The sequence below is a fragment of the Benincasa hispida genome, chromosome 9 (assembly GCF_009727055.1).
Source record: "Benincasa hispida cultivar B227 chromosome 9, ASM972705v1, whole genome shotgun sequence".
NCBI classification, from domain to species: domain Eukaryota; kingdom Viridiplantae; phylum Streptophyta; class Magnoliopsida; order Cucurbitales; family Cucurbitaceae; genus Benincasa; species Benincasa hispida.
Window position 1 is genome coordinate 24,382,497 of NC_052357.1, and position 22,582 is coordinate 24,405,078.

General features: G+C 31.9%; 1 protein-coding gene across 3 annotated transcripts; it reads left to right on the top strand.

The window, feature by feature from the left end:
* Nucleotides 1-7,202: 7,202 nt before the first annotated feature.
* LOC120085092 (protein TIME FOR COFFEE-like) lies at nucleotides 7,203-12,919 on the top strand. Of its 3 annotated transcripts, none has more exons than XM_039040946.1 (12): nucleotides 7,203-7,504; nucleotides 7,595-7,954; nucleotides 8,076-8,248; nucleotides 8,331-8,640; nucleotides 8,760-9,009; nucleotides 9,089-9,140; nucleotides 9,228-9,308; nucleotides 9,406-9,622; nucleotides 9,726-9,795; nucleotides 9,920-9,986; nucleotides 10,072-10,449; nucleotides 10,554-12,919. In XM_039040946.1, the coding sequence occupies exons 1-12, from the start codon at nucleotides 7,399-7,401 to the stop codon at nucleotides 12,267-12,269; spliced, it is 3,780 nt and encodes a 1,259-aa protein (XP_038896874.1). In that variant the 5' UTR covers nucleotides 7,203-7,398; the 3' UTR covers nucleotides 12,270-12,919. The 3 variants fall into 3 exon arrangements, with proteins under 3 accessions (XP_038896874.1, XP_038896875.1, XP_038896876.1); XM_039040947.1 differs by having other exon boundaries at nucleotides 10,557-12,919; XM_039040948.1 differs by having other exon boundaries at nucleotides 8,112-8,248.
* The last annotated feature ends 9,663 nt before the right edge of the window (nucleotides 12,920-22,582 follow it).

A 22,582-nucleotide genomic window follows, 5' to 3' on the forward strand; every position in this document is an offset into this window, starting at 1 on the left:
TTTTGTAACCATGACTTTGTTTTCTCCGAGGCATATTTTGAGGGTAACAAACAAGTTCCTTTCTTTTTTTAATTATTAAATTGTTTTTATTTTTAGGTAATCATTTTTGACCGATTCGAAAATCTCTAGCCAATTATTTATTACTTTTTTGCCATTACTTATTTCTTGATTTAAATAAAAAGAATGAATGAAAATAGTTTATTTTTATTAAATTCAATCACCTTTTAATTAATTTTTTTTTCTTTTAGAATTAAATAAGAGAAGTAAAAGAGAAATTAGGAGTTCAGTATTTAATATGGTATAGCTAGAAAATATTTCATATAAATAAATATCATACCATTTATATGTTCATCTTTTTACTATTTAAATAGCTTGAATAGTTATTAATTTATTTTATATTCATTAGATTAATATAAAACTTATCATAAACATCATATTAATATATAATTATTTTTAAAGAAAATATTATACGACTCCGAGAGAAAATAATTTTTTTAGTATAACAATAAGGATGAACCTTTGAATTCAAAAAAACGTATATGTCGATTATCACTAAACTAAGTTCATTTTGACTTTAGGATCGTGTAATTAAATATATTGTTTTTTTGATAAATTATATATTTTTATTTTAGGAGGGATGATCAGATTTATTTATCATAATACATAAAAATAAATAAGTATCCTTCGGATAAATACATGAATAATTATAAATATTAATAATACATAATAAGGTATATTTATACGTCTTTGTAGTTAGTTTTTAGATATTGTTTAAGCTATATTAAATTATTGAAGTTCAAAAGTGTCTAGTAATTCTTTAAATTTTAATATCGTACGTAATAGAATGTTGAAATTTAAAAAAGTTTTAAGATTGATTATACATTTTTTAAGTTCATAGACTCATTAAATACAAAATTTAAAATTTAAATACTAAATTTGTAAACTAATTTCATTTTTAACGGCTATAATATGTTGCTCTTGATAGTTTCTACATTTTTTTTCTTATTATACAACGATACGTGGGAGTAGAGATTTAAATATCTATCCTTTTGATCAATAATATAACATTTTAATCAACCGAGCTAGTTTACTAACATTCATGTCACATCAATTGTTTTTTTAATATTGAATAAAATATTTATATTCTTAATAAAATTCTAAAAACATAACAAATGTTGTATTTGAAATAATTGGTAAAAGATTTTTTAAATAATAAATTAGTTTTTAAAAAAAAAACCCTTCTGAGATAATAATAATTTCAAGATTAATTCCAAAAAACTAGTATATCTATCTACACCTCTAAATGTTGGAGTTCTAACATTTAAAAATCAGAACTAATAATATTAACAATTCAAACACAAAACTATTAAAATTGTATCATAATTAATTTACCGTTTTCTTCATGCCTCGTTAAAAAAAAAAAATGACTTATAATTATTTTAATTAAATTTCTAAATTTTTATGAATTAGTTAAACCATTTTATTAAGATGGTCTTTGAAAATCACCAAAAGTATAGATGAAAATTTTTATAAGAAAAACAAGTACAATTCTTAAATGAAAGGAATTTAAAATTATTAAATAATAAATATTGGAAATCTAATCGATTCTTGTAAAAGTAAATCAAATAAGAAAATATAGGGACACGAGTATGTAACTCAAATTCTTTGAATGGGGAATATAAAATTCCACAATTAAGATTTAATTAATACACAAAAAGAAAGGATGCTTTGGAATTGTGACGTGGCAAGTCGTAATTGGCCAATTTTTAAGAATAGTAATAAGACAAAAGAAAAAGGAGCGGTTGAATTAAATGAATGTTGAAATATATCCATTAAAAAAATGAAGTTTGAGGAGAAAAAATAATAATAAATAAATAATACAAAAGTGGGGGGTGCAGATAGCAAAATTAATAAAACAATAAAAAAATTTCTTTCTACATACACACTTCCATCACTCAACCAGCTTCCATGCTGTCAAAGCGACACGTCGTGTTTGACGCCACATTTTCCCACGTGGCGATCTCTTCCATTTCCGCGACACGTCACTTCTAATCTCAACCGTCCGATAGTATTGACTTGTAAAAAGTCAACGAATGTCCATGACTCTAAGATGCTCCCACCCGTAACTTACTATTACCATCCTCCACGCGCCCACGTCAGCTTTTTAAGGCGCGTGAAAACAAGGAGTAGACGGCTAGGTAGGCGACCAACCCGGGCCCACAATTTTTAATTTGATTCACTGAGGAGGCAGGTGGTTATGGCTGCCAGTTCAGAGACCTTTTTAATTTTTACAAATATTTTAGATATTGCCACGTCGGATTCTAATCTTACGGTTTGTAACTGCTTTTGATTGAAATAAGCGATGTCGTCCGTTGGTTTAGTAGTTAACCGGTGGTCCCAGGTGCATGTAATTAATACTTGTGCCGAGTGGGCCCGTGTGGAGATTTTGAGAATGGAATTGACCGGGTGGAACGGTCAGCTGGGCCCACTTGATTGTCTCCGAGTAGCTTGTGAAAAGTTTTGGAGTTTGATCGTACTGGTGACCAGCTACCGGCTACGCCTGTTTCCGATGTTGAGATATTTGTTGGACTGTTGAATTTCACGTCACGAATGTGGGGGAAAAAAATAAATAAATATCATTTTCATGAAAATCCAATTTTATTTTCATTTCATTTGTTTAAAAAAGAGAATAAAAAATCCGTACCAGAGAATTGGAATATTTTTGTGATTGGGTTATTTTATGTATATTGTATGAACTACCCACAGTTGTTAATCTGGTTAATTAAAAGTTAATTTATAATTTTAGTCCTGGAACAATTAAGTGAATTCATTATTTTATATAGATTCGTAAAATTTAAAATATGTATTAAGCTTACGATCTGTATTTAATAGGTCATTACATTTTTAATTTTGTGTCTAATAGATTATGACATTCAATATTTTTTCTTTAAGTTACGGATTTAATAAGCACGAAATTTAAAATTTGATATTTCAATCAATGTAAAAATGAATTTTACATTTAATATATAAATTAAGTTTTAATTTTTTTTATATGTCAGTGACTAATTAGACAAAAATTAAAAGTTGAGGGAGTGTTTTACCTTTATAAAATTTATAATTTTATTAGACACGAAATTATTCAAGGATATTAGATAATTATTAAATTCTAGAGACCAAATTGAGACAAACCCATAAATTTAGGAGTTACCATTGTAATTAAAGTATGATAACCATTTAGCTTTTGATCTTTGGTTTTTCAAATTTATGTTTGTTTTCCCACAAGTATTTTTTTTTTCTTACATAAGTCATTGAATGAATTATTCTTATTCAATTGTTGAGTACAATTATTAAGAGTGAGATTAGTTTGTTTTAAATGGTTAATTGACCATCTCGTGACATGTGAATATACTTTTATTATTACTCTTTTTTTTAGAGTACAACAACATCAACAAATGAGAATTCAAACTTTTAATTTTTGATTGAGGATATATATTTTTGGTACCTAAATTTTAACTCTTTTAAAACGTACCATGATAGCTTTGATCTTAACCAATCTGTGTATTTTGACTTAGATATTCAACTTGGCTACTATATACTACATGATCATGACATTTAAACTTATAAGTAAATAATAAAAATGTATCTTAATTTTGCGTTTTCTTTTATTGTCCTCTAAACAAGGGTTGTAACTATTGCGAATGTAATGGTCACATTAAAGAAGCAAAAATATAGAGGGAAAAGAATTAAATGTTTATATAGACTTGTCTCACCTTAGGGGTGTTCATGGGTTTGGTTGAAAGACTTTTTAGAACTAACCCAATTATTCAGGTTATAAATTTAACCCAAATAACCCTTATTAAAAAAATGAACCCAACCCAACCATTAAATATTTGAGTTGGGTTGTTCAGGTTAATCGGGTCATTTACTTAAAATTCTGTTCTAAAAAAAAGCCAAACATAAATATGTCAAAATCTAATTTAATTATTTTCGTATATTGAATTAAGATTAATAACTCAATTTCAATTTATATAGTGAAAAAAAGTGCAAAGAAACTACTTTTAAGAATTGTTGAATAATAAATTATTAAAAAATATTGGAATTAAATAAAATTAAAATCAATATATGTATAAATAATTGTGTTATAAGTAATAAAAAAATATATTTTAAAGTTAATAATAAATTCGGGTTGATTTGGGTTATATTAAGTGAACCCATAAACCAACCCATCTCATAAATTTTTCATTTATTTGAACACAACTCAACTCAAATAAGTTGATAATCCAACTCAAATCGCACGAATTGGGTTGGGTTGATCGGTTTTTTTCGAGTCATCGGATTTTTTGAACACCCCTACTCACCATGAACAACATATGGTATTTTTCAAGCTTTATATGCTTAGCCATGAAAGAATATGTTGTTTACAAGAGAGAAATATGCATTAATCTCTTATTTGTCCTTTATTTATTAGATCTGCAAGAAAAACCTATCGTTTTACTGATTCTTCTAACATTATTATTACATCATAAAAAGTATTACAAATTTTATCGTGTTACGTATTTTTTAAGATAGGTGAAACCCATTATGTAGAATTTAAGATGAAACCATAAAATTAAAAACGAAATCATTATAAAACAAGATATGGGACTTGTGTCTATTAAACGAAATCATTATCATAACTTTTAAACAACTATAATATAAGAATGAAACCTAAAGTGTATATAGTTTTGTGTAATAATCTAAATGTAGATAGGCACGATGAGTGTTTCATGTGGTACCAAAAACAATTTCCTAATTCCTATACATTCTAATGTGATTAGCCACTAAGAGTTGTTTAATTATTTACATATGTTTGATAATCACTTTTTTTTTTTTTCGTTGTTTTAAAACGAAGTCTATAGACACTATTTATACTTCCAAATTTTTTCATTTGCTATCTACCTTTTACCAATGGTTTAAAAAATCAAGTCAAAATTTGAAAACTAAAAAAATAGTTTTTGAAATTTTGTTTTTGTTTTTAAAAATTTGGCTAAAAATTCAACCATCGTACTTAGAAAAGATAGAAATCAATGGAAAAAATGACAAGAAAATAGGCGTAATTTTCCAAAACAAAAACAAAAACGAAATGATTACTAAATGGTGCTGTAGCTATATATTTTCATTTCGTAATTAATTTACTTAACATTTAAAATGTCATTCAAAAGTTAAGGTTCCGTTTGATAGCCATTATGTTTTTTGTTTTTGTTTTTGAAAATTAAACTTATTTCCTCCACATTTTTTACAATGGTTTACATATTTCTTAAGTACAATTGTTGAATTATTAATCAAATTCTAAAAACAAAACAACTTTTTGAAAAATACTTTATTTAATTATCAAATTTTAGCTTGATTTTCTAAACAATTGATAAGAAGTAAATGTAATAGGAAGAAATTTGGAAGTAGAAGTGGAAGTAGTACCATGAACTCATTTTCAAAGTAAAAACAATAAACAAAATGGACTTAAATTAACAATTAAGTTTTTTTTTTTTTTTTTTAAAAAAAAAGAGAGAAAGAGTGAGAGAGACACCATTTAATATAATGTATAAAGGAGTATTGTCTTTATTAATTAATATTTAAGTATTATTAATTAAATACTAATTAAATATTTCAGTTTTGAAACTCTCAAAACTTTAATACTTATTAAATTTTCTTAAACTTTTAAATATTAAGAAAATTCAAACCCTATATATACACACACATATAAAATTTTAATTACATATTTGAATTGTACATTTATCTATAGAAAATTCCATGGTTAATAATATTGATGTTGATATGTAATACTAATTAAATTATGATATGTGAGGAAAATTTTCTTATACTAACTATACTTCTTATATTCATAAATTGACGCATTGTTAAGTGATATGTTATTTCATTATTTCAATAAATCTTAAATTTAATTTTCATCGTAAATTTGTCATTAATTTTGTCGAGCCAGTAAAAATTCATAATAAATTTTATTAAAAAATCATACAAATATGACTATATTTGTTAAATCTCTTATAGAAATTGCTTTATTCTTTTAGCAAAAGTTAAACATAAAATTATTGATGATGACTAATTGTAGGATTTATTGGAAAATATAAAGGCTAAATTTGAATTTAAAACTAAAAGGATGATAATAGAACAAGTCAAACATATCAACAATTAAAATGGTATTTTAACAAAATAAAAGAAAATGTAGCATGCATCCTCTTTAGTTGTCACATAACTAATTTTTGGGAAAATATCAATTTATATCTAACTTTCGGTGCCGTATCAAATTAAATTATAAACTAATAATTGTATCAATTTATACTCTGAATTCTGACAATTGTATCAATTTAAACTTCAAACAATTTATTAGATAAGAAAACCAAGACAGTTTCGTTTTCACCTTTAGTTTGTTTCTTATTAATGTAAATAACAAAAAAATAATTATAAGTAAAGGGAATTTGCAATAAAAAACTAAAAATCAATTAGTTTTTAATGTGGTCTAAAATTTTAGAGATATAATCGAATTTTTTTAAAAGTGGATCACAAATATTTTATTTATTAAACAATGTTCAGGTGGACAATTGTTTAGATGACTAAATAAATAAAATTATCTTGAGTTAAATTAGTAAAATATGATTTTAAATGTAACAAATATTGCATTAAAAAAAAAAGAGACAAATATTAAAATAAAACAAAGGAAAATGGGTGGTGGTGTCGTTAATTGAGATCCACGTCAGCAACTGTAGAACCGTCCTCTGACCGAATTGGAGAATTGAGAAAGGAGGAGAGATTATTCCTCACGCGTTATAAAGCGCGTGGCGAGTTAAGTGGAAGTGAAACGAAAAAAAAAAAAAAAAGAAGAGAAAAATATATTTCGATACGGATAACTAAAAAATACATTAAAATAAAAAAAGTTACACGTGGCTTATGTGTGCAAAGTGGCAATATTCCATCGAAAAACGACTCTCTTTCTCTTTGCCTTGCTGGCGCCGGCCAATCACAACCGTCCGATTCATTTTCCATTCCAATGATTTTACTTAGTTAGGCAGCCCTCTTCCTGCAATCTCAACCGTCCATTCTTCCCCCTTCCAAAGCAGGTTTTGCGTGAAAGTGTCAAATTCCCCTAAATGATTTTTTCAAAAAATAAAATTAAAAAAAAAAGTAAGAGAAAGTGATTAGATTAAAAGCACATAAAAGCACACAAAATAAACACCAGGAAGCTAGAGAGAGAGAGAGAGCATTTTGCTGTGCATTTTGTCATCGGAGGTTCGCCGGAGTTTATGGTTGGTTTCCGGCGAGGGTGGATTTGATTAAACTTCAAGACGGTGAAGAGGAATCTCGATTCATTTCCGGAGAGAGAGTTTGATTTCATGATTGAGACGCATGATCATGGAGAAGAACAGAGAAGCGAGGAGTTCGTCGAGTATAGTGGCTGCGAATGGATCCTCAAGGCGACGTAGTAGAGCTACGGCCTTCAGAGATTTACCTGGTTTGAACTTCGATTTTCGTTGTTTCTTTGCCTTTTGTTTACTTTTGTTGTGTTTGATTCTTTATTGACGGTGGTTGTTTTTTGTTGCAGAGGAAGGTCAAGTGGAGTTGCAGGAGACGGTCCGGTTAAGGGATAGAGGAGGGAAGAGGGATCGAGATCGAGAGTTTGCGAGTCGGAGTAAGCGGAGGAGGGGAGGAGGAAATAGAGAAGAAGAGGTGGAGGAAGAAGGAGGAGATACTAGTGCTGAAGATATTGTTGCCGATGGAGATAGTTATGAGGTTGAAGACGGTGGAGGAGTTTCTCGGATTCTTTCTTCTTCTACTACGGCTTCTTCGGTTTCAAATCAGAACCAGAAGAGAAACTCTCTTCCGCCGAGAGTTGCGAAGCAACAATGGAAGGTTGTTGATGACGCGATGATTGGTGTTCCGGTTCCGAGAAAGGCTCGCTCAGGTATAGTGTAAAGCGAAGAAAGTAAAAATGAAATAGAACGATTGGTTTCTTTTTTTTGTGTTTTATGGAATCATGCTCTGTTTCATGATGGTGAAGATTGTTTTTAATTCTTTTTGTACAGCTTCTGTCAAAAGATCACATGATTGCACGGTTTCAGGAAATAGTGGTGTTGGAGGAGCCGGAGAAGACATTGCGGACGACCACAGTCATCGGAATCAATCCGATTCGCCGGCGCGGTCGTCTGCTGAGGTTGTTTCGCCGTCGACTTCCATTATTTCGGCTAAGAAGAAGATGGTTAGTTTCCTCCCTTGTAATCATTGTTCAATACATATATTTTTGAAATATTAGTGTGATTTTTTTTCCATGAATTTTTTAGAAATCAACTGGACCAAAGACTCGATCAATGAAGACTTCGAAGGATTCTTCTCGGTCTGCCAAGGAAGGGGATATTGAGATTGAGATCGCTGAGGTTCTTTTCGGACTAAAGAAACAACCACAGTGCTCCAAAAAGCAAGAAGTTAACGTGAAACAATCATCGAAGCAAGAAACAGAGAATTCCAGTGTTCTTCGTGACGCTTCCAAGTCTTCAGTAACATCTACAACGGCAAACTCTTCGCCAACCGCCTTCCAAAAATCTGCTTCGCTTCAAAAGAATTGTGCTATCTCTGATTTGTCACTTAATGTTGGTGGGTATTCTAAATCCTTGAGCTATAGCAAACATTTCCAATTGGAAATTTAATTACCCTTCTCTATTCCGATTATCCTCTATTGATAACGTTCATTTTCGCTCTGTTTTCCATTATAGCTGGGGAGAAGAAAAAGGTTGATAGTTCGTCATTGGATGGTACAGCTAAAGGGGAATCCGAGAAACCTGCAGAGGTTGAAATTTACCCCTCAAAGTTGGAAGTAGCATCTGAGGAAAGTAAACCGGCAAAGGAAGTTTGCACTGGTGGAGATGAAAATAAGGGAAGCAAGAGAACTGGGTTGGCGCCAGAAGATGCAAATTCATGCGCAAAAGGGGATGTTGATCCTGAAGATTCACTACGAACAAGATCGTAAGCGATATAAGATCTTCATTTTCATCTTTAGTTCTTGAAACAATTAATTTCAATATAATTTTGTGTGCGTTCTTAGGATTCCAGAGGCTGTGAACCAGAAAGAAGAGAAATTCAAATTTGACTTAATGGTCAGGGTCTGCAGTTTTACATTTCAATTTTGATTTCCTCCCGTTTTCCAAGTGTGAAGATTCTAAAAAGTGCCTTCGTTTGAACAGGCTCCTCCAACATCTCCAGAAAGGGATGGCTTGACTGATATGGTACCGGATGCTAAGCCTTTGAGTTTGGGAATAGAAATGGTGAACAAGATTTTTTTCACTTTTAGCCATATACCTGGTTTTCATTTTTTCAAACTTTTGATTAATAGATATGTTTTTTCTCATAAATCTGGTGTAGGGGAAAGAGACTTCAAATAAGGTTGAAAATGAAGTAGAAGGATTTAAGGAAAAAGAAAAGGTGATCGATGAAGATAAGATAGTGACAAGTGGGACAAAGTTTGAATTCTTTAAACTGGATTTGGAGAAACCACAATTAGATAGCAATAGCATCGCAATGCAAGAGCAGAGTCAAAAACAGCAACCTAAAGGAGCCGCCAGCACAGTTGAAAAAAATGGTACCCATCATTTCATCTTGAAACTCTGTTCATTATGTTGATTAAAATACGATTATATGCTAAACTGTCTTCTCAACTGTTATGATAACTGTTTTTCCCTCAGAACCATCCACTTCAGTGCGCTTGCCCATTATCCTGGGTGGCTGGCCAACTACCGAAATTCCTTCTGTCGGGTTAGAAATCATTTCTTTAGAACTATATACTTAAGCCAACGACTGGGTTATATGTATTTTGTTGTAAGAATTTTCCTATTCAACCCAAAGTGAAACGTGTTCGTTTTTCCCCTTTGTAATACAGGTACATGCCACCCTTCCGGACAGTGCTACCCGTGGATAGTGTTGACAAATCATCCACTAAACTACAGGTACCTTTCAGGATTTTTCTGAATTTGAGTCCATCTGTGGATTCATCACTGAATTTTTTGACATTGTATGTCCATAATCATGCAGCATCCGAATTTTATTCTCTCGTACCCTCGACCAAAGAGATGCTTAACCCATTACGACGTTGCTCGAAACATTTACTTACACCAGCAATTTACAAAGACGAACTATTTCCACCCAGCAGGTGATGCTTCTGCATCTCTTGCAGAGGCCAAACTCAAAAACATGTCCTCAAAAGAAGGCATGCTTTTGAGTAACCCATTGACCGGAAATCATTTGGATGTGAACCTTAATTCTGTGCAACAGAGAGAGCAAGCTGAAGGTGATTTTCCTGGTAATGTTGTAAATGATAAAAGTCCTGAGGCTGCTAACTTTGCCGATATTGCTAAAAGCAAGCAGCTTGTATTTCAGCAGAGACCGGGAGCGCCTTTTGGTAACTCAATGGTATGATCTTCTTGACTATTTTTCTGCATTGAGTTTCTGTAATTTATTTACTTTCATTTGGTTGATCGGTATATAACATCAAATAATTTATTTTCTTTCTACAGCAGCCTGGTTCTGGATTCATATTCCCTATCGGTCAGCATCAAGCACCGATAGCCGCAGCCACTGCAAATCAATCTGGGTCCGCCAAATCTCCCAATAACCAATCAACATCTCTGTTCAATAATCCAGAAGCTGGCACACTTGTGAGCTTTCCAGCATTTCCTCCAGTATCTACCAACATGAGCTACAGTCACCCCAATGTGGTTTCAGTAGAAGCTCCATACTTGGCGAAACTTCAGAGCAATGGCTATCCATTCACCTTCTCTACTCCTGCGGGGACGAGCGCAACATATAGAGCAAGCAATGCACAACCCTTGCCTCTTTTCAATGGATCTTTCTATCCATCTCAGCTGTTCCATCCATCCCAAATTCAGCCAGCACAAACTCAAACTCATCACCAACCAAGTGGCTCCCATAAACAACCACAAACTCAGCAGCAGCAATGGAGTGTGCATGTACCTGGGAACAATGTACTGCCATCAAATGGTATGCAAGTAAAGCAGTCGACAGAACAGCATTTGCCACTGTCTAATCAATCTCGCAAGCATGAGAATGAAACCAGTGGAGAGGACACTACATCCCTTTCCGACAAGCGAGCAGCTTCAGTTCAGAAAAATGCTTATGGACAAAACTACATTTTGCCTGTTCAGGCATTGGGTTTCACCTTGATGCCATCTGCAACAATGAATAATGGCAATGGTGGATATCATGGTGAGAAGAAACAGTCTCATTCACAAAATTTGAAGAGCACAGTTGCCTTAGTTCCATCTCAGGGACTCACAATGTCCTTTGCTTCATATAATGGAAATGGTACACCATCTAACCTCAACTTCACACCGATAGCGCAAAACACAACGGTCTATCAGAATCTTCCTGATATACAGCGGACAGGGTTTCAGGTAGCACCTACACCTCAAGCTACAAAGCAGAAGAATCACCAAACTTCAGAAGGGAGGAACGGAGTCATTCTATCCGGTACCAGTGATAGGAACACTGGAAATTCTTCTACAAAGCCTTCCACTGCAACTTCAGGGCAGACCCTAGTTTTTGGTAATTCTTCAAGGACTCTCAACTTCATGACATCTTCTGTCCCTGTAAACTGGCCCTCTCACTCCACCAAATCTGCTGCATCAACAACAAACCGACCCGCTGGCAGTTCTTCAGGTAACCAACAGCAACAAGCAACCATGGCATCTCGTATGGCTCCTCGTACTAAAGTACCAACTAATAATACTTTGCCCTCATCAGCTACAACCAAGTTTCCTTGTAATGCTCCTCCTGGTTTCTCACAACCTTTGATACAATGTGACAATTCTATCCAGTCTCCTGCGCAGAAAAACTCGGGAAGATTAGTGGCCTCGGTCGTCCCTATGACATCTCTCCATCTTGCTTCCTCTGCTGCAGTCCATAAGAATTCCATTCAGCAAAAAGGAAGTAATACTCAAGGTCAGACCCAGATATCGTTTGGGGGAGGAGATTTCAAGCCAGCTTATACACAGATGCAACACATTCCAACTAGCGGTCACTCCCCATCTAGCAGTGGAAAATTAAGAAACAACATCAGCAGTAAAACCAGTCCCTCAGTTACTCCCACGCAACCGAAGCAGGATGAAAGCTCATCGACCGGAGCTGGCCAGAAATCGTCTCCTGTGTGCGGTAGAAATGTGCCTTCAATCTTGAACACGTGCCCCAGTCATCTATCAGAACTTAAATACTAGACTCCTTTTTTGCTCCAGCAGTTATAGAAAACACTAACATCAAGTTCAATTAATTCCAGCTCCTCCCCATTAGATGTTTTGGTTTCCTCGTGAAAGGACAATCAAGAATCAATTTGATGAAGCGCGAGGCATTTTGGGGAATTGAAGGCTCGAGAAGTTTACAACCAACAACACATTTTGATACATGATTCACCAGAAGCACGACGAGGAGCATAACGACGGACGGGGCATGGATTTTTGTTGAAACTTCCAAGTTTAACTCTAGTGAGATTATATTTTGGTTGGGTTAGGCTATGTATATTGTAAGTCATTGCATATTAGTAGGGCCAATTTTTTGGTTATATATTGTTTATTGCTAGACAGACCTGTGAATATGATATTATACTTGGGGGAAAAAAAAACAGTGTATTCATTTTTTGATTAGGTAATTTTATTACTTCATTCTGAATTTCTGGTATGCAACAGGGAAAGAAGATTAATAAATATCTGGAGGGAGAAAAAAGGGAAGAACGAGGAGAATCTTGGAAGATAGGTAAGCATTATTGGGAAGGGCTGTCAAACTTTTCCACTATGATATTCTAATTTTCTGTCATTTTCAGTGGTGAAAAATAATAAATAATACAGTTTGATGCACTGAAAAAAGAAGGAAATTATTGGGGAAAGCACATGGAAGAAAGGAGATTTATAGAGTTGAAAATTTTCATTTTTCTGTTGGAAAAGTGACGACTTCTTGTCTACTTTTATTTGGGTAATCAGATGGGTATGATCTAATTATTTGATAGCAAAATGACAACTAATAAATATCAATAAATGTGGAAGTTGATTTGACAACCATCTGTTTTGTTTTAAATTTGTGCACTTTATTAGCTTTTTAGATGAATGAAGTAATAGCAATAAATTTCATTTCTCGTACTATGGGTTTTAATTGTAATCGGGGGAGCGTTAAAATTTAGTTCATATAGTCTTTATAGTCTGATAAAATTTTCATAAATAGTTCATATGTTAGAGACTATTTACGAAGATTTTATGAAACTTATAAAAACTAAATTTTAATTATAAACTATAGGGATTAAATTCTTTCTCCAAATTATAGGTACCAAATTTATCATTTAACATGTGATTTACTTTGTTTCAAATTTATTTGATTTTAGTCTATTATCTGAATTTTTAAATTTCTTTTATTTAATTATGAACCTTCATAATGTATATTTTAATCTCTAACTTTTTCTTTTTTTTTTTCCCAAAAAACCTAACCATCTTGGTATATAATTTAGTCGTCTAATATTCACTTGTCAATTTTTTTTCTCCAATCTCTATAGCTTAAATACACTCATATCAACATGCTAATACACATATTTAAGGCTATGCTATTAATTTGTTGAAAGTAAAATCAATATAAAGACTCAAATAATAAAAAAGTTTGAGGACTAAAATAAATATTTTAAAATTTCTTGGATAAAAGTAAAAACAAATTTGAAAAAAGAAAAAAAAATCGAAATTCATATCAGACATTTAAAAACCAAAATTTTATTTTTCAACTTTATCCTCCTTAAATAAAATAACAAAAAATTGTCCTTATGAAAAAAATAAGATGATATTATGAATATTATAATAATAAATAGATGTTATTGCTTAGTGTCCCAAAGCCATGTGTCACCCTTCATGTTGTCCATGTGCCTGGTAATTATTAGTGTTCATATAAGTTCACATCCTACTTGCCACTTTGCCTATAAATAGTGGTATTTGGTGGATCTTAAAATCACACATACATCACTTCAAAATTCTAATAATTTTCATATTATCCAATTTTATGATTTTAGTTATTTTATTTTATATATTTAATATTATTATATTATATTTTATCTATATTTATGTTCCCGTTGTGCTCCTCAAATTCAATATACGTTATCAGCACGAGCTCCTGTCATTTTTCTCGCTAAAGGTAGGTCCTAATTGTTGGGGTTGATGCCCTAAAGTCTCGTGTCCTGTAGTTTGTAAACAGTTTATACGAACGCTTGTGATGTATAATATATGATGTTTTACTTAACTTCTTGTTTTTGCTCAGTTGAATGTTTTATTTGCTTTACCACAAACCAATAAACCTAAAATCACTGGTTATCTGGATATAACTTAAGCATGTATGTGGTGGCATACAAGTGGATCATGTTTTAAGTGATAACCAAAATGGTTTGTAGTATATGGATATAGGAGGAAAACCTTATCTTGGTAATGCTACGAATGCGGTCCACTTTGTGGAATAGTCACAAGTGTTGTGACTTGTCTCAGATGGTTTGATCCTGATCATTCGTGTAGGGGACATGCGAGTGGGGGCATCCTATACAAAGAGTTTGTATAAGACCTCACCATGAAGTGTTAATATCTCGTTATATAACACCGTTCATGACAGAGACTTCACTTCACTAGGATGATCATAGATAACATGACCTCAAACCTGAGTGAGTTGAGAACTCCTGTCATTGAGGGCGGTCCTTTGATTTGCATGGGTGCGAATGGCCAAGTCGCCGACTCAAACCTACCACTTTGGTGATTCGTCTGATTTGGAAGCTGAGAACTCAGCTACACAAGATGAAATTCACTCATTCTCCAAAGCAGGGGCAAGTAAATAGATAGCTCCCTTAAGGGTTGATTCTAAGGCTTGAAAGATGTGGCGCCACACACCTTCTCTTGGCCCGAGAGGTGTTCACACATAGTTGGACTATGTTGTATTGTTCATTAGAGGAATCAATGGTACTTAAGGAGTGAGATGTAACTACAGAGGCAAAACGGTAAATTGGCCCACCTGTACTTACGAGCATCTGTGAAGGGTCATCATACTCATGATTGGTTATATCCAATGGACATAAAAATATATCTGTGGTAAGAAGAGTTCAGCTGTTGGTCTTTAGTGGAACGCATGGTAGTTAATGGATGGTGGATCTCGTGGCTAAAGAGTTTAGTCGGCTATTCACGTACTGTTGGAGCTTCGATCCATAAGGTCCCCTTAGTAACTTGGATATAGTTGAGAATAAGTTTTTGGGTCAATTTGAAATGTTCAAATTGACAAGAGAGAGTTCGATTATATATGATATAATTGAACTAGTTAATTATATATGATATAATTGACTAAATGTATGAGATACATTTTTTTAAGAAATTGGATATAAATATAATTTATATCAAGTAGAAGAGAAATTACTATAGTAGATGTATATCATATCAAACTATATGTTAAAAATATAATATGATTATATTCATTATTTAATTAATTAAGCGGTTATGAAATAACTGGCCGAGACTTTCTCCGGAATTGTGCGAAAGTAGAAAGATTGAATTCGGTTCTTGTAACTGAAGAATAAAATGAAAATTGTTTTCATTTTGTAAGAGATTTGAAAATTCGCTCACGGTGTGAAAAGTTTACGATCGCTTAGCATTGAGAGCCTATGCGATACTGCCCATCGTCCTAAACGATCGCACACCCACGCACTAAACGATCACATGCGATTTCTAAACGACTGCTTACCTTTTCTAAACGATCGCTTAGCGCGCCAAGTAAACCTAAATGATGGCTTACTATTTGATAGACAATCGCTTAGCAAAACCTATACGATCGTGCACCTTTTCCTAAACGACAAGCACTCGACTATACGATAGTCATCTACTATCTCCCACTTGCTTGTTCGTACTATACGATCGTCTTTTCCTTCTCTCTCTACCAATTCCATCAAAGTCCACCCTTTGGATTCTCACTCCGAGAATACCGAGGGCTTTGAGTGGTGGTGTCGTTCTCGGTTGCTGGTGGTTCGTGCATTGCCGATCGTGTAGACAACCATGGTATTGTTAGGGGACTGTTTGCTGGGCGATAAGGATCATAGAGGAGTTCGCTTCTGCTGGACTGTGTTCGAGTGAAGATTGTCTTCAACTAGTACATTTACTCAGTATTTTGTATAATTTTTTTGTTAAAGCATGCCTGTAATTAGTATAACAATGCATATCTATTTGTTAGAATGCATGTATAATAATTCTGTCACAATAAAATCGGAAAGATCCGCATCCGCTCATAGATACTCATGTTTAAGAGTCCCTTCACTAAAGGTATGTCCGTTTTTCCTTCTTCGTTATAATTAACAAATTTAATGTTATTTTTCATATTCAATATATATTAAATTTCTAACATAAATACAATATATTTTTTTTGATAATGGTGCCATGACAAATCTCACAAAATTAGAATTTTTCACCCTTGATATTAAAGAAAATAATTATTTGTCATGGATACTTGATGCCGAAATCCACTGGATGCTATGAATTTTAGGGAGGCTATTAAAGAAGAAAATACGACATCCAGTCAGGACAAAGCAAAAGCTATGATTTTCCTTTGTCATTATCTCCACAAGGGATTGAAAATGAGGTATCTTACCATAAAAGATCCTCGTATCTTGTGGAAAAATTTAAAAGAGAGGTATGATCATAAAAAAAGTTATTTTTTCCTTAAGCTCGTTATGAGTGGATGCACTTGAGACTACAAGATTTCAAATCAGTAAATGTTTACAACTCCGCAATATTTAAATCCAGTTCAAAATTGTTATTATGCGGAGAGAAAATTACTGATGTCGATATGTTAGAGAAGACATTTTCTATATTTCATGTCTCGAATATGCTCTTACAGCAGCAATATCGAGAGAAAGGTTTTTAACAGTATTATGAATTAATTTCATGTCTTCTCGTGGCCAAAGAAAATAACGAGCTATTGATGAAAAATCATAAATCTCGACCAATCGGAACGACACCATTCCTTGAGGTAAATGCTGTGAATTTTAATAATAATCGTGGTTGAGGTCATGGTCGTGACCATAGTAGAGGAAGAAATAATGATCATTTTCATGATGGTCGTTTTAATCATTCAAATTTCAAAAGAACCACACAAAATGATGATCACAGAAAAGAAAAAAAAAAACTCCATAAGATAAGAATTCAAAAAGATGTGGAATGCCTGGGCATTGGTCACATACTTATGGTACGTCAAACACTTAATTGACCTCTATCAAGCCTCACTGAAAAAAAAAAAAAGAAAAGAAAAAGGTGGAAGCAAATTTTGCATACTAGGATAATGACATATTTGACCCATATGACAAATTTGGATGTGGTGGACTTTTTTGAATCTCCTGAAAAGAAGATTGGCACAATTGATGGAACATCAAATATTTCTTTTGATTTTGAGAATATCTAGACTTAATATTATTATTATTATTATTTTTTATCTATCTTCATTTTTTTTGTAACTTTTGTATATTTTAAGTGTTGTTTTTCTTATTGTAATTATTTTTTTTTAATGAATAAACATGGATCATTCTCATATGTTGGGTGTTTCAGAAATAGCAAAGAAGATCTATGTCCGGCAGATAGTGCAACTACACATAATACTTACAAATAAAAAAAATACTTTTCCAAATTGATAATACCGAAAGCAAAAGTAAATACAATATCAGATTTTGCAAACTTGATCGAAGGTTTGGAAAAGCAAATATTATTTTGCCTAGAGGAACAAAATTTACAATTGACAAAGCATTGTTCTCTAGTCAATCAAAGAAAAATCTTCTAAGTTTTAAAGAAATACGTTGCAATGGTTATCATATTGAGACTGATAGTAAGAATAATGTGGAATATCTATATATCATATCCGCTGTCTTAAATAAAAAACGTATATTAGAAGAGTTGCCTGCTTTACCTTCTAGAATGTATTATACTCATATATGAGTAATTGAAACATATGCAACAATGAAGCTGAAGTTCATGGTTCCAGACATATTTACAATTTGGCACGACCGATTGAGTCATCCAGGATCTATAATGATGAAGAGAATTATTGAGAATTCAAATGGACATCTATTGAACAACCAGAAGATTCTTCAATCTAATGAATTATCATGTGATACTTGCTCTCAAAGAAAATTGATAATTAGACTATTACTAGCTAAAGTGGGGACGTAATTACCTACATTTTTAGAATGAATTCATGGTGATATATGTGGACCCATGAACCCATCAAGTGGACTATTTAGATATTTTATGGTATTAATAGATGCATCCAGCAGATGGTCACACATGTGTTTATTATCAAGTCGAGATCTTGCATTTGTAAGATTACTTGCTCAAATTAAGAGTACAATTTCCTGATTATACAATTAAGACCAATCATCTTGATAATGCTGGTGAATTTACATCCCAAGCTTTTGATAATTATTGTATGTCAATTAGGATAAGTGTTAAACATCATGTAGTTCATGTTCATACATAAAATGGTTTAACAGAATCATTTATCAAACGTTTGCAATTAATTGTAAGATCATTGCTTATGAGAGCTAAGCTTCCTTCATCTGTATGGAGATGTGCTATTTTACATGCAACATTACTTGTACGCATTAGGCCAGTAGCTTATCATAAGTACTCGCCATTACAATTAGCTTATGGTCATGAGGCAAATATTTTCCATCTGAGAATTTTTGGATGTGTTCACTAAGATGGGTCCTCAAAGGATGTTAGGACTATATGTTGGATATGATTCCCTATCAATTATTAAATATCTTGAGCCTGACGGGTGATGTATTTACTGCACGATTTGCTGATTGTCATTTTAATGAGATAAATTTTTCAATATTAAGGAAAGGAATTAAGAAGTTGGAAAAAGGAATTACATGAAATGCATCGGTATTGTCTCATTTATATCCTCGTACAGATCAATGTGAACTTGAAGTTCAAAAAACAATTCATTTGCAAAATATAGCAAATTAATTACAAGATGCATTTACGGATGCAAAGAAAGTAACTAAGTCACATAAATCAGCTGCAAATGTTCCATAAAAAATTGATATCCAAATACAACAAGTTGTCATTAATGAGGTTGGAACACGCCAGAAGCGTGGTAGACCAATGGGTTCCAAAAGACTTGGTTGATGATGTAAATACCCATAAAGAAATCCTCGATATGACTAGTGAGGAAGGTGAAATACCTAAAGATAATAATGAGATTTCAATAAACTATTTCATGACAGGAAAAGGATGGAATTGAACTGATGTAATTATTGACAACATTTTTGCGTATAATGTTGCTCTTGATATTATATCTAAAAATGAGGATCCTGAACCAAAATCTGTTGAAGAATGTTGACATAGAAAAAATTGGCTTCAGTGGAAAGAAGCAATCGAGACAGAATTAAACTCACTTTCAAAACGTTAGTTTTTGGACTAGTAGTCCAAACACTAAAAGGTGTTAAAATTATGGGATACAAATGGGTATTTGTGAAGAAAAGAAATGAAAATAATGAGGTCACAAGATATAAGCAAGACTAGTTGCACAAGGTTTTTCACAAAAGACCTGATATTGATTTTGAGGAGACATATTCTCCGATGGTATATGCAATTACATTAAGATACTTAATTGGCTTGACTGTGTATAAAAGTCTGTATTAATCACAGATATTTATATGAATCTTTTGATAATGATATTTATGTGAGAATTCCAGAAGTATTTAAGGTACTTGAAACATATACATCAAATTCTCAGGAATGATATTCAATAAAGTTACAGAGGTCACTATATGAATTGAACCAATCAAGACGGATGTGGTACAATCGCTTGAGTGGATATTTATTGAAAGAAGGATATAAAGATAATCTAATATGTCTGTGCGTTTTTATAAAGAAATCACAATCAGAATTTACTTTTATAACTGTATATGTTGATGACTTAAATATAATTAAAACTCCTAAAAAGCTTTAAAAGGTAATAGAATATCTTTAAAAAGAATTTGAGATGAAAGATCTTGGAAAAATAAAATTTTGTCTTGGTTTGCAAATTGAACATTTACCAGTTGGAATATTTATTCACCAGTCAAATTATACTGGAAAATTTTTTAAAAGATTTTATATGGACAAAACACATCCATTAAATATTCCAATGGAAGTCCATTCATTGGATATAAAGAAATATACATTTCGACTTCGAGAAGATGATGAACTTTTTGGTCCTGAAGTACCATATCTTAGTGCAATTGGTATACTTATGTGTCTTGCTAATAATACAAGACCAGATATTGCATTTTTAGTAAATTTATTAGCTAGATATAGTTTTCTCTTACAAAAAGACATTGGAACAGAATTAAGCATATACTACGTTATCTCTGAGAAACAATCGATATGAGTTTGTTTTATTCAAATAAATCAAAATTTGATCTAGTTGGTTATGCAAATTCTGGATATTTATCTGATCCACACAAAGCTAGATCTCAAATAGGTTATCTATTCACATGTGAAGGAACTACTATATCATGGCGATCGGTGAAATATACTATAACTGCCACTTCCTTAAATCATGTTGAAATTCTTGAAATTCTCGAGGTTAATCGAGAATGTGTATGGCTAAGGTCAATGACTCAGCACATTCGTGAAACGTGTGGCTTGTCTTCTAATAAAAAGCTTCCAGTAATATTATTCGAAGACAATATAGCTTGCATAGCCCAAATCAAAGGAGGATATATTAAAGAAGATAGAACAAAGCATATTTCACCGAAGCTTTACTATACTCATGATCTTGAAGAAAGTGGCGACATCACTGTACAACAAATTTGTTCGAATGATAACCTGATAAACTTATTTACAAACGCATTACTAACCACAACTTTTGAAAAATTGGTGCACAACATTGGAATGCGGCGACTCAGAGATCTTAAGTGATGTTTTCATGAGGGGGAGTAAATATATTGTATTCTTTTAGGAGTATATATTATATGAAATATGTACTCTTTTTCATTCACTAGGGTATTTTCCCATAAGGTTTTAACGAGACATATTTCATATATATATATATGAGCATCTAAGGGGGAGTATTATGAATATTATGATAATAAATAGATACCCATTGTTTAGTGTCCCAAAGCCATGTGTTACTCTTCATGTTGTCGATGTACCTTATAATTATTCATACTTTGTGTCAATGTAAGTCCACATCCTATTTGTCACTTTGCCTATAAATAGTGGCATTTGGTAGATCTTAAAATCACACATACATAGAATTCCACTTCAAAATTCCACTAATTTTCATATTATCCAATATTATAATTTTAATTATTTTATTTTATATATTTAATATTATTATATAAATATATTATTATGTTATATTTTCTCTATCTCTATGTTTCCGTTATGCTCCTCAAATTCACAACAAATGACAATTTTAACATGTAACTTGAATATTAAATTTATCTTAAAGGATTATAATTAACACACTTTATGATGTCAATTGAGTTACTATGACTGCACATATAAACTACAAATAATTGAAATGTCCAACATAATATAGAAACTTAATTTCAATTGAAATTAAGGTGTAGACATAAACATAATTAACTATTCAATTGAAAGCTTATACCATAGACTTTATGTCTTTTTTTTTTTCTTCCATAGAATAGGATCCCATAGGGGTCCGTCCTGAAAGAGCCAAGGAATTCCCAAATGGACGGAGAATAGAAAGAAATTTCTCTCTATTGACTAAACGGGACGGAGATTACATTTCCCATCCCATAGTAAAAATTATATACATATATATTATTTTCTTATAATTACTATATATATATATTACTCACATTCTTTAACTCACATGCTCCAACAATTAGTTTTGTGTAAAAAAATTAAAAAAATATAAAGCGCTGTTATAAAGTGTAAATATTTTCAGATTTTTTATTTATTTATAAGAATTTCATATTCGTTCCCAATTGTTTTTCTAATTTCCATCTTAATTTTGTATACACATATATAATTTTTATTATTTTTAAGACCATAAATGTTATAATATTCAAGCCGAAGGATTAAACTTGTAATATTTAAAGTTTATACCTTTCTGAAATTATAGAATTAAATATTTTAATTATATTTTTAATATAAAATATTATTGTTTTATTAAAATAATTAGTATTATTTTAATAAAAAATTATTGAAAATAACCTATTTAATATATAAAATCTTATCAAAGTTGAGAATAAAATTACAACTTTAAATAATGAATGAATTTAAAAAATACAAACGGAAAATTTCTTCTTCACAAGGAATCCGATCCCCGCAAATTTCACACGGAAAATCCTCACCCCGATCTCTACGAAGACTTTTTATAGGGATGGGGATTGAAATAGGGGGTGAAGATGAGAACGGAAAAGGCTTTTCCATCCCTATAGACATCTCTATTGAAGTCAAAAGTTTGATTCCTCACCCACGAATGGTTAAAAAAAATTGAAATTAGGGTTAAAAGAGCACAAAAATGCAGA

What these genes read in the sequence shown, in the direction of transcription:
- LOC120085092 (XM_039040946.1), top strand. Translation starts at nt 7,399, where the DNA reads ATGATCATGGAGAAGAACAGAGAAGCGAGGAGTTCGTCGAGTATAGTG. An exon ending in AATTCAAATTTGACTTAATG is followed by an intron (nt 9,141 to 9,227) that starts GTCAGGGTCTGC and finishes TCGTTTGAACAG; the next exon opens with GCTCCTCCAACATCTCCAGA. An exon ending in TGAGTTTGGGAATAGAAATG is followed by an intron (nt 9,309 to 9,405) that starts GTGAACAAGATT and finishes AATCTGGTGTAG; the next exon opens with GGGAAAGAGACTTCAAATAA.